The sequence below is a fragment of the Clarias gariepinus genome, chromosome 19 (genome assembly GCF_024256425.1).
Source record: "Clarias gariepinus isolate MV-2021 ecotype Netherlands chromosome 19, CGAR_prim_01v2, whole genome shotgun sequence".
In the NCBI taxonomy this organism is placed as follows: Eukaryota; Metazoa; Chordata; class Actinopteri; order Siluriformes; family Clariidae; genus Clarias; species Clarias gariepinus.
Window position 1 is genome coordinate 9235161 of NC_071118.1, and position 14820 is coordinate 9249980.

At 37.4% G+C, this 14820-nt stretch overlaps 1 protein-coding gene across 1 annotated transcript; it reads left to right on the forward strand.

Moving 5' to 3' along the window:
* Window positions 1-2141: 2141 nt before the first annotated feature.
* rfc2 (replication factor C (activator 1) 2) lies at window positions 2142-12122 on the forward strand. Its single transcript, XM_053479162.1, has 11 exons — window positions 2142-2289; window positions 2462-2531; window positions 3230-3271; window positions 3381-3487; window positions 6885-6986; window positions 7097-7197; window positions 7339-7496; window positions 8483-8548; window positions 9600-9680; window positions 11347-11460; window positions 11929-12122. Exons 1-11 carry the CDS (start codon window positions 2180-2182, stop codon window positions 12037-12039), a joined length of 1062 nt encoding a protein of 353 aa, XP_053335137.1. The 5' UTR covers window positions 2142-2179; the 3' UTR covers window positions 12040-12122.
* The last annotated feature ends 2698 nt before the right edge of the window (window positions 12123-14820 follow it).

A 14820-nucleotide genomic window follows, 5' to 3' on the forward strand; every position in this document is an offset into this window, starting at 1 on the left:
TGCTCCAAAGTCCAATCTTTACGTTCCCTAGCAAACTTTTTTTCTGCTTACTTTTACTATCCTTTTTCCTATGGCCACACTGCTGTTTCCTCCCTCTCCTTTAAGTTGCATTGTGTGTGTACTGTATGGCAACACTCTTTACTATTAAACATAACTATGGTTTTTAACACTTCACTTTTGTAACACGCCAACTTCACCATGTGTTTAAGTGATCTTAATTAATGATTTTATTTAACCACATTTCTTTCACAAAGTTGAGTATTCAGTACTATCATTTCAGGTTTTGAAAATGTGTAAGGGGTTCTTAAGCCAGTTTCAGTAATAGCAACTCTACTTAGTTGTTGTTTTTTTATTGATGCAGCTTAATAATCCATTCAGAAATGGTGATTTTTTTTTTTTTTTTTTTTTTGGCCAGGCAGTGTACAGTAGATACACATACTGCATTTGTGGAATAGGACACTCCCATACAAGACTTCTCAATCATTCTCAATTATTATTATTATTATTACTACTACATTTAAGTAATACATTAGTAAGTACAATAGGCAAATATAAGCAAAAATCAACTAATATATATATATATATATATATATATATATATAATTTTAGTCACATAACAACCACAAACGTAAGGGGATTTTATTGGGATTTTATGTGATAGACCAACATAGACCAAAAATGGCAAATGAAGTGAAAGGAAAAAAAAATTTCTTCATAAATAAAAATCTAAAAAGTGTGGTGGACATTCGTATATGGCACCCTGTAATCTGATATTCCTAACCAAAATCCAGTGGAACAACCTGCCTAAATCACCTAATTAGTAAGAGTCCACCTCTCGGAGGTTTGTTAAAGAACACTCTCATCTCACTTACTCATCATCTATACCTCTTTATCCTGTATTCAGGGTCGCGGGCGGCCTGGAGCCTATCCCAGGAGACTCAGGCACGAGGTGGGGTACACACTGGACAGGGTGCCAATCCATCGCAGGGCACACACACATAAACATACTCAAATGCTCATTCACACACTACGGGCAATTTGGGAATGCCAATTAGCCTAACCTACATGTTTTCTGACTGTGTTAGGAAACCGGACTACCCGGAGATAACCCACCAAGCGCGGAGAGAACATGCAAACTCCATGCACATCTACCAAGACATAGCCGTGCACCCAAACTGACAGGCCGGGCAAGGACAGCATTGATCAAAGAAGCAGTCAAGAGGCCCATGGTAACTCTGAAGAAGCTGCAGAGATTCACAGCTCAGGAGGGAGAATCTGTGTACAGGACAAGAATTAGTTGTGCACAAATCTGGCCTTTCCGGAAGAGTGGCAAGAAAAAAGCCATTGTTGAAAGAAAGCCATATGAAGTCCTGTTTGCAGTTCCATATGGCTTGTCTCAAACTGCAGACAGGAATTCTTCAGGCTTTCTTCCACAGCGAATCATCTGCCTCCATCTTACCCTATCCTCTGCATCCTCTTCTCTCACACCAATTAACTTTATGTCCTCAGCAATACATCCATAAATCTCCTCTTTGGTCTTCCAATAGACCTCCTGCCTGGCAGTTTCAACCGTAGCACCTGTCTACCGATATATTCACAATCACTCCTCTAAACATGTCCAAAATTTGGCCTCTGACTTTCATTCTCACTGATGCTCTTTTATCACACAACACACAACACACTTTTATCACACAACACACTTTTATCACACACACACCTGACACTTTTCTCCACCCGTTCCAAACTGCCTGTACACGCCTCTTTACCGCCATAAAAACTGTCTTTAATTAGAATACATGGCGTTGAACGTATTCTAAACTTGCTAATAACTGATACAAAATAAGACATCTTTTTTTTAATCGACCTTAAAAAAATAATTAATCCCAAAATTCAACAGATGGCGCTGTACATTTTAATACATGCTTATGAATGTGCAATTGAAATCTACTTAATAAAAGCGATCTCACACCTTCATTCCGCCGACTTCACTGTAACACGTAAAAAACATAGTTAATTAAAAAAATTAACAGATGGCGTTGTTCCTTTTTTAATAAAATGAACAATTTTTTTTTTTTTTTAAATATCGGGAGTATTTTGCCTATTGGAGGAAATGACGTTGCGGTGACGTCGCTTCCGGTGTCGCTGTAGCGCGGGAAGGTCTGACGCTATAGGAATCATCATGGACGTGGAGATGAAAGAAGCCGATGGCGACAAAAGTCAAACAGACGCACAGAGTAATAAAAATGAAGAGGCTACAAAGTCTTCGACGGGCTCTTACGAGCTCCCATGGTAGTGTTACTTTAGATTCCAGATAAATAGTTTTATTGTGATAAATAAACGCTGCTAAACGCTAGTGTGGTTACTGTTAGCCTGCAGCTGCGGGGAGATTTCCTTCATAAACAGTAATGTAGACAGCACAGTCAGCAGCACAGCTTTATTCTAACACTGGTTTGTTATCTAGGGTTGAGAAGTACAGACCACTGAAGCTGAATGAAATAGTTGGAAATGAAGAAACTGTGAGCAGACTGGAGGTGAGTTAGAAAGCTCATGTAGCTAACGCCACCATTGCCACTTCATTTGCTCCTATACAGGAATAAAACACTGAGCATGCACTGATGGGGAAAATAATCAACAATGAGATTGTGTGATGCCACCCTGCAGAGGAACTGTCATCACTTGGAAGAGATTATTTTCCAAAAAGCACACATACTGGTGTTTTCTTCCTCTTGTATCACAGCAGTTTGACAGCTATTACATTTTTGAACATGTCAAAAATGAACGTGATGCATCGGGTTATTTATTTATTTATTTATTTGTGGTCAGTACCTGGTGCTGAAACAACTTACAGAAGAGCATAAACTAATGTGTTTGGATATCTAAAAACATTAGGAGAGATACTCCATGGAAGGTGAAAGTTACCTAATGTATTTGTTACATACGTTTAATTAAAATAAATTGATCCAGAGTGCAGATAATTTTTGACTTACCCTCATGAATCAGCAAATTGTTCATGTATGCTGTTACAAATACAGATATAATTCATGGTACTTTACAGTTATCGAAAGAGTCTTTGAGTTATTTTTCTGTTTTCTTTTAACTTTAAGCTGGTGCAGACGTTAAGTTTTAGAAATTTCTCATCTCGAATGCAGTGATGGTTACATTTTCTCTAAGAGACATTTGGGGTTAATCACTGAGCCAGCACATTTTGTTTATCTGTTGTTTTTAACAGGTGTTTGCAAGAGAGGGAAATGTTCCCAACATCATTATTGCTGTAAGTAGTAGTTAGTTTTTCAATTGTTAACTTGAATACCTCATCAAAGCAGTATATCTAATATATGATTCATCATTGATATCTGAATTATTTATTGTTGTATTTTCAGGGACCTCCTGGAACTGGAAAAACAACAAGTATTTTGTGTTTAGCAAGAGCGCTTCTGGGCCCAGCGATGAAGGACGCTGTGCTCGAGCTGAATGCCTCAAATGATCGGTAACTACAATAGAGTTCAGGCTGTTAAAAGTGTGGGGGGGGGGACTTAGTTTCAGGATGACTATTTAGGAAGCCGAAGATCTTTGCATCTCATACATGACTGGATGGATTAGATTTACCTCTAAGGTTTTTTGCAGACATGGGAGGTTATCCAAAAAAACTGTCCTCATTTAGTACAAATAGATCAGGGTCTGAAGAGACCCTTTGTGTTCTTTCTTTTCCCTCTCTTATAATTCACAGCAGTTTGCCCTCAACAGTTGATTCTTTGTTTAGGGCTGCAACTAACGATTATTTTGATAATCAATTAGTTGGGCAATTAGTTTTTTCTCTTTTTTTCTTCGATTAATCGGATAAAACCTAAACGCTTCTTTAATTTGATGTTTTGCTTATAACTATAAAAAACATAAATCAGGGTATTAATTATGTATAAAAATAAAAATGCATGCTAATAAAAAAATAAATAAAAATAAATGCTAAAGCCACAAGTTTACGAGTGTTCCGCAAGACGAGCAAAGATTTTTAATAAAAATTTAACTTGAAAAACGAGCATTTTCTTGGATTACTAACACCCAGTATCATGTTTCACGCATGCGCTTCATGTTTTGATGCCGAGCGTCACATGATCACAACTGAGCCAACAGTTTTTCTCTCTCTTGAAAATTCTCAATACAGAAGTTAAAAATCTTCTTCCTCATCTCGGTGTGTTTGTGTGTGTGTGCGCGCGTGCGCACACGAGCGTAATTAGACACTGTGCCGGCTGTGTGTGTGTGTGTGTGTGTGTGAAACCACCCATTCACAAAAACGCGCGCACAGAAATGAAGGCAAGAGACACACACACTCTCCGAACAAACTCTGTCGCAAATTTTTTCAGAGGTAAGGTGCTGAGACATTTGTTTGTTTGTTTTACTTTACAGCAGTGATTCTGTTATGTTTGCGCTCACACGAGTGTCATTAGTGATGTTTATTGCTTTTTTTTTTTTTTAGATAAAACATTGTAGCAGGAGAGAGACGTTGATTAATGACCGCTGTTTACGGAAGTGTAGTCCAGTGCGGGAGATGCATTGTGGGTAATGCAGTCCGGTGTGTGTAAACGCGAATGCAAGATCTGCTAGGATATAAAGCCTGAGTTTTGTTCTTCAGTAGTTTTTTTAGTTGGATTTAAGTGCAGGATCCACCTGAAAGTTTGTACCATAATGTACCTGACAATGCAGAAAATAAAAGAAAGGGCAGGCATCGATAAGTTTGTCCTTCTCATCATTACATGAGCATGAATTAACGGGCTGTTACGCTGTCACGAGCAACATAAAAAAAGCGGAAAAGCTTTAATAATTTAAAGGAGACCAACAGTCTTTCCGTTAATGTGTGTGTGAGTGTGTTTAAACGAGTGGAGAAAGTTTTAATGTGTAAGATGAGGAGGGGGAGACAGGAGGGGCTGAAACAAAAGTCTCCACTTTAGCGCACACACACACACACACACACACACACTGCGTGCACAAAAGGGAAACGCTAATCTGCCGGGATTTATTCTTTACTTTTTTGAAAGGTAACGTTTATATGTTTTATTTTTACTTAATATTTAGTGTTAATAATTTTTATGTATTTATTTTTTTTGGCTGTAGAACGAATAATTTAAGTTTCTATTATTTCTTATGGGAAAATTAAATTTGGTTTACAAGTGTTTTGGAATACGAGCCCACTTCCAGAACGAATTGTGCTCGTAATTCGAGGTTCCACTGTATAGAGTTTAATGATCTTTAATTTTGACATTTTAAACCTTAAATGAAATGTGTGTGTATATATATATAGTGTGTGTGTGTTTAAAAAATACACTGACATATTCAGTTGTTAAGATATAAACAACTAAAATAATGTAATTTTGTATAATAAATTATGTATGCATAAGTAAAACCACAGTAAATTACGTTTGTTACAAGTTAACTTTGTAGTGGACTATTAAAAAAAAAAAACTGTAGAAATGCAAAAAGCTAATAGTCACAAATGTACTGTTATTTGCATTCGCTGAAAACCACAACAATCAATAAATGTAATATTCTACTGTTATTCGCACCGTGTAAATTAAGCTAATCTAACGTAGCGCCATTTAACTAATCACTATTGCTCATGAGGTGATCTAGGGCGACTGTCCCGAAGTTAGCAAACAGTTTAAACAAAATCACTTAAACTATACAACTTTTACACAATGAAGAGAGACAGTTTTTACTGACCCTGCTGACGTTTCGCCATCCGTAACACCAACATGTTTTCTTTTTAAGTGTTCGTGTATGACTGTGGTACTACCATGCCATAACTACCAAGTTTGGTCTTGCATAGCGTGCAGGTTACCGTCTTTTTAAAGGCGTTTAATGTAAATTGCTCCCATACCTTAAAAGACTTGGGGCACTCGCTTTTTCCTGCAGACGCTTCTGTAACCTCCATTGCGCGAGCGGCTGTGTATCTCTGTGTATCTTTGTGTATTTGTGCATCTTGTGGTCGCTCTCCTCAGTGACGTGAGCAGCCCAACTAATCGATAACGGCATTCATTACCAATAATTATCGATTAGTTGTTGCAGCCCTATTTTTATTATGCATATGTGTCTTGCAGCAGGGTTGCATATAAAATATTCATTATTGGTTGTTGAGTGCAGTGCAGGTAAATGAAAAGCTGTTGATAAATTTTGATTATATTATATTAATAAGAGTAGAAGTCACTTGTTGAACATGGTGTCTGATATATTGGGAACCAGTGAGGATCGAATAAATAAAAAAAAATGATGTATACTATTTTTGAAAAAATGGTGTACATGTTCATTAGGAGTTTTTGCCTTTTTGATCTGCATATTTCTAGTGGGTAACCTAGTGGCATAGTGGTTAGCACTGTGGCCTCACACCTCCAGGGTTGATGGTCGATTCTCACATCGAGTAGCACTGCGTGCAGTTTGCATGTTCTCCCTGTGCTTTGTGGATTTTCTTCAGGTACTCTGGTTTCCTTTCACAGTCCAAGGTCAATTGGCATTCCCAAATTGCACATAGTGTGTGTGAGCGTGTGCGCCCTGCGATGGAGTGGCTCCCTGTCTGGGGTATACCTTGTCTCCAGGTCCCGGTGACTCTGTACACAGGACAAAGCATTATAGAAGATGGTTGATTATGGTTTCTACTGGTTCCTGACGTTTCAGACACCCTGTAGTTATTTACTGGGCCCTAACAAAATTAAGTACAGATGAAGATATTGAAGATGGTGAAAAATCGTTTTCTTTCTTTCTTTCTTTCTTTTTTTTTTTTTTAATAGCCTGCTCTGTGAATTTGCTTTCCTTTATAAAGCATGTTGACCTTTTCATGGAATTTCCTCACATGTTCTTAATGATTTATCTTGTTGTTGTTGTTTTTTTTTTTTTTTTAGAGGTATTGACGTTGTCCGAAACAAGATCAAGATGTTTGCTCAGCAAAAAGTGACTCTCCCCAAAGGACGTCACAAAATCATCATTCTGGATGAAGCTGATAGGTAAAAACTTTCTGTTGAGTGTTTAATAATTTTACAGGTTTTTCAGTTACTTAAATGTAACTAAAACTTAAAGAAACTTACACAATTGAATTTGCTGTTTTTGAAATAAGCATGACAGATGGAGCACAGCAAGCTCTGAGAAGAACAATGGAGATCTATTCTAAAACCACCAGATTTGCTTTAGCCTGCAATGCATCAGATAAAATTATAGGTAAGCGACCCTTTTTGGGATGCATTTGTAACCTGTTAATGTGTGAGCTGGCTGAACAGGAGCGGGCTTTAGAGCCAGGTCAGTGTATTGTCTTATTCCTGAAGTCCCATATTCGATTATGCAAACCTGGTGTTTCTACAGAGCCGATTCAGTCGCGCTGTGCAGTCCTGCGCTACAGTAAGCTGAGGGATGAACAGATCATGATGCGGCTGATGGAGGTGGTGGAGAAGGAGAACCTGCACACCACCAACGATGGACTAGAGGCAGTTATCTTCACCGCTCAAGGAGACATGAGACAGGTCAGTGAATTTGGCAAAGGAATTTTTTGTTAAAGGAGTAGTTTGTAGAGAAAAAAGTACATTTAGTGCACTAAAATATCATGAATCATCAAGACATGTTTTGTGTTAAAGGTTTTTCTAGTTCAAAAGCTAACATCCCAACTCATCCTCATTGTTTTAATTAAAGCCCACAGCAACACGGTTTTAAATATATAATAAATAAAAAAATAAAAAAAACCTTTGTGGTGCCTGCCATCTAATATGCATTTAATAATTGAAGATAAAAGAAACACAAACCTCTTATTACTACTTGATTGTAATTAAAGACCACAATTTTTAAGGGTGTCTCAAACTAAATAGCAATTGAAAGCATCATTTTCACAGCTACATATAAGCAAGCTGGGAACAGTGGTAGAATAGGGCTGTACTTACAACTTTAGGGCAAATTGAAACACATTTGATTGTGCACGATATCAGAATTTAAGCGTAAAAACTCTCTATTTCTCCATATATTTCTTTGCCCCATTAATGCACTTATCCCAAAGTTTCACTAGTGGTTGATTCAATGTTCTCAGTATGCTTTTACCTTGATCGAACTGTCTGTTTCACATGTGAAGCATTGACCTCCTTTTGCACCATTTGCACCAATTGACTGCGACCAAGAGTCTTATTACTGTACCTTTTTTCTCCTGTAAATGTCAATTGGTTTTACACCTTTATTCGTAAGAAATTTTATCACAAATCAAAAATTTTACCTGAAAACCCATTGTATTTTATCATTCCCATAGTTTCTCACTACCTTGTGCAATTACGCATTTATTTAAGACAGGGATGTGCTACCAAGATTAGACAGGACAGCATTAGTCTAACAATTTTCAAAGATATTTTCCATTGATTGACAAATTTTGACTTACCTCAAAAATAGCCAAATCTTTTTTGGGGGAAAAAAATCATTGTTTTAAAAGAGACCGTGTTGGTTTGTTATAATATTTAGCCTTTGTATCCAGGCATTAAACAACCTGCAGTCCACGCATTCTGGATTTGGTTTTATCAACAGTGAAAATGTGTTTAAGGTAAGCCTTCCTTTTTTCCCCCGTACATCTAGAGTAGATAATTAACTTAAACAGTTATACTAAGTGAGGCGGCACGGTGGTTTACACTGTTTCCTTGCACCTTCAGGCCTTGTTCACACGGGCGTTAAGTTTTTGGATAAACGAACGCGCTCTGAACGTCCTAGACGTTTATGTTGCATTTTGTAGTGACGCTTGATTGACTTCTACACCGGCATTCGTTTGTCTCTAACGTCAGCCTGCAGCCCAAATTGTAGTTTGTGTGTTAACCTGTGGGGGCAGTGTGTCGGAAACTGGATATGAAAGGCCGCCCCCACCGGGTTCACTCTCTGACTGCACAACGTCGGATTAAAGGAAGTTTTTTTTTTTGTGGTTTATGAAGAAATAAAAATTTCCGCCTAAGTTTTTCAACAATGCATTTTTTTATTTTGCCCTTTTCCGCATTTCCCTATGTATAGTATTTAGGATCATGGGATATATCCGGTCCTCCGAAGCGTAAAATGAACGCGCAGAAAACGAACTAGAAGCGATTTTCTTGCGTTCGTTGGGATTTGAACGCCAAGAAAAAGCTGCATGTAACGTTTTTTTTTAATGCCGTATAAGCGCGCAGCCGGACAAACGCACGTCACCAAAGCCCGTGTGAACACTCCCATTGACTCATATGTGTAGAAAACACTCGCCGCTTGATCCGCGATTACCGGACGCTACAAACACAAAAAAAACCACTCGATTTTAACGCCCGTGTGAACAAGGCCTTAAGGTCTGGGTTCGATTTTTTGAGCATGGAATTTGCATGTTTCTCCCTATACTTGGTGTGATTTTTGTATTCCGATCTTCTTTCACAGTCCCAAGACATGCAGATTACTATAATTGGCGTTTCAAAATTGCCCGTTTTGTTTGAATGAGCATTCTGTGTGTATGTGTGCCCTGTAATGGATTGGCCCCCCATCCAAGGTGTACCCTGCTTCGGTATAGACAATGAGTGAGCGAATTATACTAAGTGTGCAAATCTCATTAAATGAGTTTTTTTTTTTTTTTTGTCTCTTCTGATCAGGTATGTGATGAGCCACACCCCCTGCTGGTTAAAAGCATGCTTGAACACTGTGTCAATGCCAACATTGACGAGGCCTACAAGGTACTGGCAGTTTTTTCTGAAAAAATAAATATGTGACAGAACATAAAGTTAGGTCCATAATTATTTGAACAGCACGGCAATTAATTATTTGAACAGCACGGCAATCCACAGTGGATTGGAATTAAAACAACCAAGATGTAACTGAAGTTACTTGTAGCTATAGTTCAAAATATTGCATTAACTCTTTGGAAATTACAGACATTTTTTTATAAAATTCTTTACATTTGTACAAAATCTGATATTTAGTTGCATGAAATTAGTCTGTGGCTTTAGATAGGTGCTGTAGGTTCTCTCACAACTAAAATTAAGCATCTAAACTTGGTGTTAATGTATACTATTGAGAGATTTTACGTAACCAGATCGTTAATGACTTTTTATATTGTTGTGTATGTCTCAGAATCAAAAAGACTGCCCTGTGCTAACTTTATATATTATAAAACACTAAACTACTGTCTGCGTAAAAGACACCAGCCTGCAACTAGGCACTTAAAGTACATTTTCACAGGCTAAGTAATTGGAAAATTGACTGATAAGCAGTTTGATTGCCAGTTGTGTCATTATTACGTGACAGATTAATGAGATTAAAGGTCTGGTATTGATTTTAAGTGTTAAATTTGCAGTTGGTAGCTGTATGGGTTCAAAGAGGATTCAATGCAAGTGACAGAGGCCATCACTACGCCTTTAAAAGGAAATTCTAAAGTGGTCAAATCATCATTTACCGTGGAAGGCAATTAAAGCGGATGATTGCAGGATTCAATCCCTTGTAAAAAAAAAACTTTTACAATATTTACCTAATTAAGAACACTTTTGAAGTGGTAGGCATATCATAGTCAGAGTCTGTGATCTAAAGACGTCTTGGGTATTAATACGTAGGGTTTACCTCAAGATGCAAACCACTGATAACACTCAAGATCAGCAAGGACGGAATAAATTGTTCTTTGAACAAATGAAACAAGGTTTGTGGCAAAATTATTATAAGTCAGTATGGAGAGGGAAAGGAAGTGCACATTAAGAATAAAGAATGTTGGGGACAGCACTATTGCATGAGTCTGTATGGCTGCCAGTTGAACGGTCACTGGTGTTTATTGATGTGACTGCTGATAGAAGTAACAGCGTTATACGTTCTGCTCAGGTTCAGTCAAATTTAAAACTGATGGTTGATCACAGTTCAGATTGATAATGACACAAAACATTTCACAAAGCAAACAAAGAGCTTCTTAAAATAAAGATATAGAATGTAACAATTTAAGAACATCTGTGGTCTGACCATAGCCCAATTGAGCTGCTTGTTATTTCCTAAAGACCACATACAAGCAGCAAAAAAAGCAACTGCAGTAAAGATCTGAGAAAGCATCTTGAGTTAATGTCGATGGTGCCAGACTTCACATGGTCACAAGTATTAAAAGCAATAATTATATTTGTCATTTATAATTTTGTAACTACGCTTGAGCCTTTAAAAATGGAGGAACTTATGTTAAACCACTTGAATTAAAGCGGAAAGCCTACACTTCAGTTTAATTCAACAATTCTGTTGAGGTGCTGCACCAGTTGAGGTGCTTTACAGAGGCAAAACAACGAAGAATTGTGATGTCCAAGTAATTATTGTATTGACTGCATGCTTGAAGCCTGATGAAACATTGATCTGTTCTGTGCTCTCCTTTGTTAGATAATATCTCAGCTTTGGTCACTCGGCTACTCTCCTGAAGATATAATAGGGAACATCTTCAGGGTCTGTAAGACCTTCCAGATGCCGGAGTACTTGAAGCTCGAGTATATCAAGGTAAATCTGATATTTGTTCCTGTTTTTTTTTTTTTTGCACACAAAATTACCATCCCTTGGGAGCATTAGATCAGTGCTTCAGGTTCTCTTAAACAGGCCCTGACATAAGAAAACCATACAGTACAGCACGCGAAAAATGCTAAGGTATAACATTTGAAAGACTTTCGTAACTGAACTTTAAATACCTTTGTTATAGATCTTAAAATCAACCAGACTGCTCTTTTCACACTTGGTTTTTAGTATGCATTACTGCTGTACAATCTGCATAAACCATAGGCCATTGGCATAAGCTGTTCATTTTTGTGTATATTTGTTAAAATGTTTGTACTGCTATATAGCATCTAACTACACTGAACATGCTTATATATTCATTTTGTAATAAATTATGAATTACTTCCTGCTTGGTGTAGTAGATACTGATTTTCTAATCTACACTGCTAACTTGCTAAAATTATTTGTCTTTCTCAGGAGATTGGCTACACTCACATGAAGATAGCAGAAGGAGTAAACTCTCTGCTCCAGCTTGCAGGACTTTTAGGACGTCTCTGCAGTAAGACTGCGGCACCCGAGGCCAGCTGAAGACTGTCAGTAAAATAACATGAGTACATTTAACTGTAAATAGTTCAAAAACCTCTCAATAAAACATGTTTTTTTTTTTTTCATTTACTTGTCATGTTTTACTTTTTAACATTTATTATTACTTTTATATGTAGACTGGTTGCCCTTTAGCTTAAACAGAAAGCAGCTAAAACAGAAAAACCACACAACCACTATTGTCTGTGTTCACACTATAGTTAAAAGTCTGTTGCTTGGTAAGGACGTGTGGGCGAACTGAGGAGGCCTTGGTTTATATTAAAAAAAGATTAATAATAACATGTCTTTTTTTTAGTCTATAACAGCATATAATATGGTGTCTAAGATTTGTTTGCACAGTACTGTGTGTACATAAAAAAAATATATTTTGTATATACACACGTATATATGTGTGTATGTATGTGTTTATATAATGTGTAGGCCTCCGAGTGGCGCAGTGGTAAAGCATTGCCCTATCATCCGGAGATCGCTGGTTCGAACCCCTGGTGATGCTGTTTTCCTCTCACAGCCGGAGGCACAGAGAGAGCTGATTGGCCGAGCTCTCTCAGGGGGGAGGGATGATAGGTACCTGTGCTCCCACATTAGTTACGGCTCTACAGCCAATCAGGGGCGTCTGTGAGCTCGCGCACACGGAAGGAGCGGCTAGCGCTTTCCTCCGAGTGTGTTACTCCGCCCCTAACGGTGCGTGAGCGAGCAGTTCGAAAAGATGCGGTCGGCTCGCGTCACGTGGTTCGGAGGAAACACGGGATAGCTTTCGTCCTCCCGACTGAGTGGTTGTAGTAGCCTTGATGTGTGTGGGAGCCTCCTAGTGACGGGGTGTAATTGGCCACGACTAGATTGGGGAGAAAATCGGGGAAAAAGAATTGGACAGGACTAAATTTTTAAGTAAAATAAAAAAAAAAAAAAATATATATATATATAATGTGTGTGTGTGTATATATAAAAAAAAAAAAAATTATCCCCCTCTTACTAATGGTGTAATTAGACATGCACTGTTAGTGTAGATAGATTTGGTTACAGGACGTGTTATTGGAGTTAGAAAATCATAAAGTTTAACCATTGATTTTTCACTTGTAAAATGTTAAATGAAAAAGGATAAGCCAAATACATGTACATCAAATAAGACAAAACCAATGCTTTTTGAGACTGTAAAGGTAAGATAAATATGATGCACACTTATTAAACATGATTAGTGACTGCACAAAACTGTAAGCATTGGTGACAGTGTAATGCAAAGTCCATAAAACCTTTTTTTTTTATTCACTTGATTTAAGGGTGATTTGTCATGCATACAACTTTTAATTGTAGTCAAAACGCAGCCTACTAATATTCCCCGATATAGTAGGCCTATATGACTTGTTTTCATTTCATAACAATGGCAGTTTGTTTTTTCTTTATTTTCTAAATAGAAGTTATAAAACCAATTCATCAAAATGGTTGTCGTTCCACTCTCTCCAGAACTTTTGTTTGTTTGTTTTATCGGCATTTTTTATTTTTTTTTACTGCCTACCAGCATTATTCTAGACATGTACAACTCCAAGCAGGTTTAATGTCTTCTTGCACATGAACAAGCAAAATTTGATTTAAAAAAAAAAAAAAAATTTATCCAAGCTGTCTCTGATAAACATCCAATAGTTAGAAATCACAAGACAATCCCAAGACTTGGTAGTTAGGGCTCGCAAAATCGCTAGCCGGACGTCCTGGGGCTATTGTGTTTTCCAGTCGGGCTACCAAAATCTATCTCAGCCCTGCCCGTCGGGCTATCATGGGAAGGAAACATATATGTCAATGCTTTTGCATTCTTTCGCAAATGTAGTTGGGCAATTATGTCATTTTCGAGCACTGATGAGCCACTGTCAATATGTGAAATAATAAAATCACGTTTAAATTCGGGCTTGTTTTTTACTTTCACTTTGCGATCACGCGAACTGTACATAGAGAGCGGCAGTACTGATTGGTCAGTGACGGATTAATTGCACACCAATCCTCTAACATCGTCTTATCACTCATTAGCTTACCATTCGAACGTGACAAGTGAAATCTCCCGCCGCAAGCTCAAACATGTAATAGAGGTTGATTGCGCAGAGAAATTAAAAAAGTTACATGTGTGCGCGCAGCTTTTTGGTTTCATGGACAAAAGAATTTCTGTGGCTGGAATATGACAAGCTAAATAACAATGTTCTGCCGGGTGTGTCATGAGTTTCCACCGAATTTCTGACTCGACAAGCGCCTTTGTTACTGGGACCAATAATTTTTAGGAAAGACCCCATCAGAACCCATGAGAAATCTCTGCATCACAAGTCATGCTTTGGTGCTCAGTCTGCAGCATCCTTCCCAGAACAAACACCAATTGCAAAAAACATACAAAAAATAAATCAAGCACAATTAACACCAGAAAAAGCAGTTTAGAACAGCGTACTATGTTGCAAAGAGTAAACTACCATTGGCAAAATTTAGCAGTTTTGCAACCAACTTTAAAAGGCAACATTGAGTGGCATTTACTCATCTGTGACTTTAGTGGAAATTTTAGATTCAGAATTTGCCACAGACTGATTCATGTTCTACACAGTTCTTACAAGTTCTTAAAAATTTCTGTTTAATTAGAACCAAATATTTGAGTTTATGATTTACATTTTTATAAAGTTGTAATTTCTATTTTACCATTTTTTTTTATTGATTTTTTTGTTGTCTTTACAATATTATACATTAAAAATATATATATTTTAATTTGGGCTACTTAAATTTATTTTGGGCTACCAAAAACTG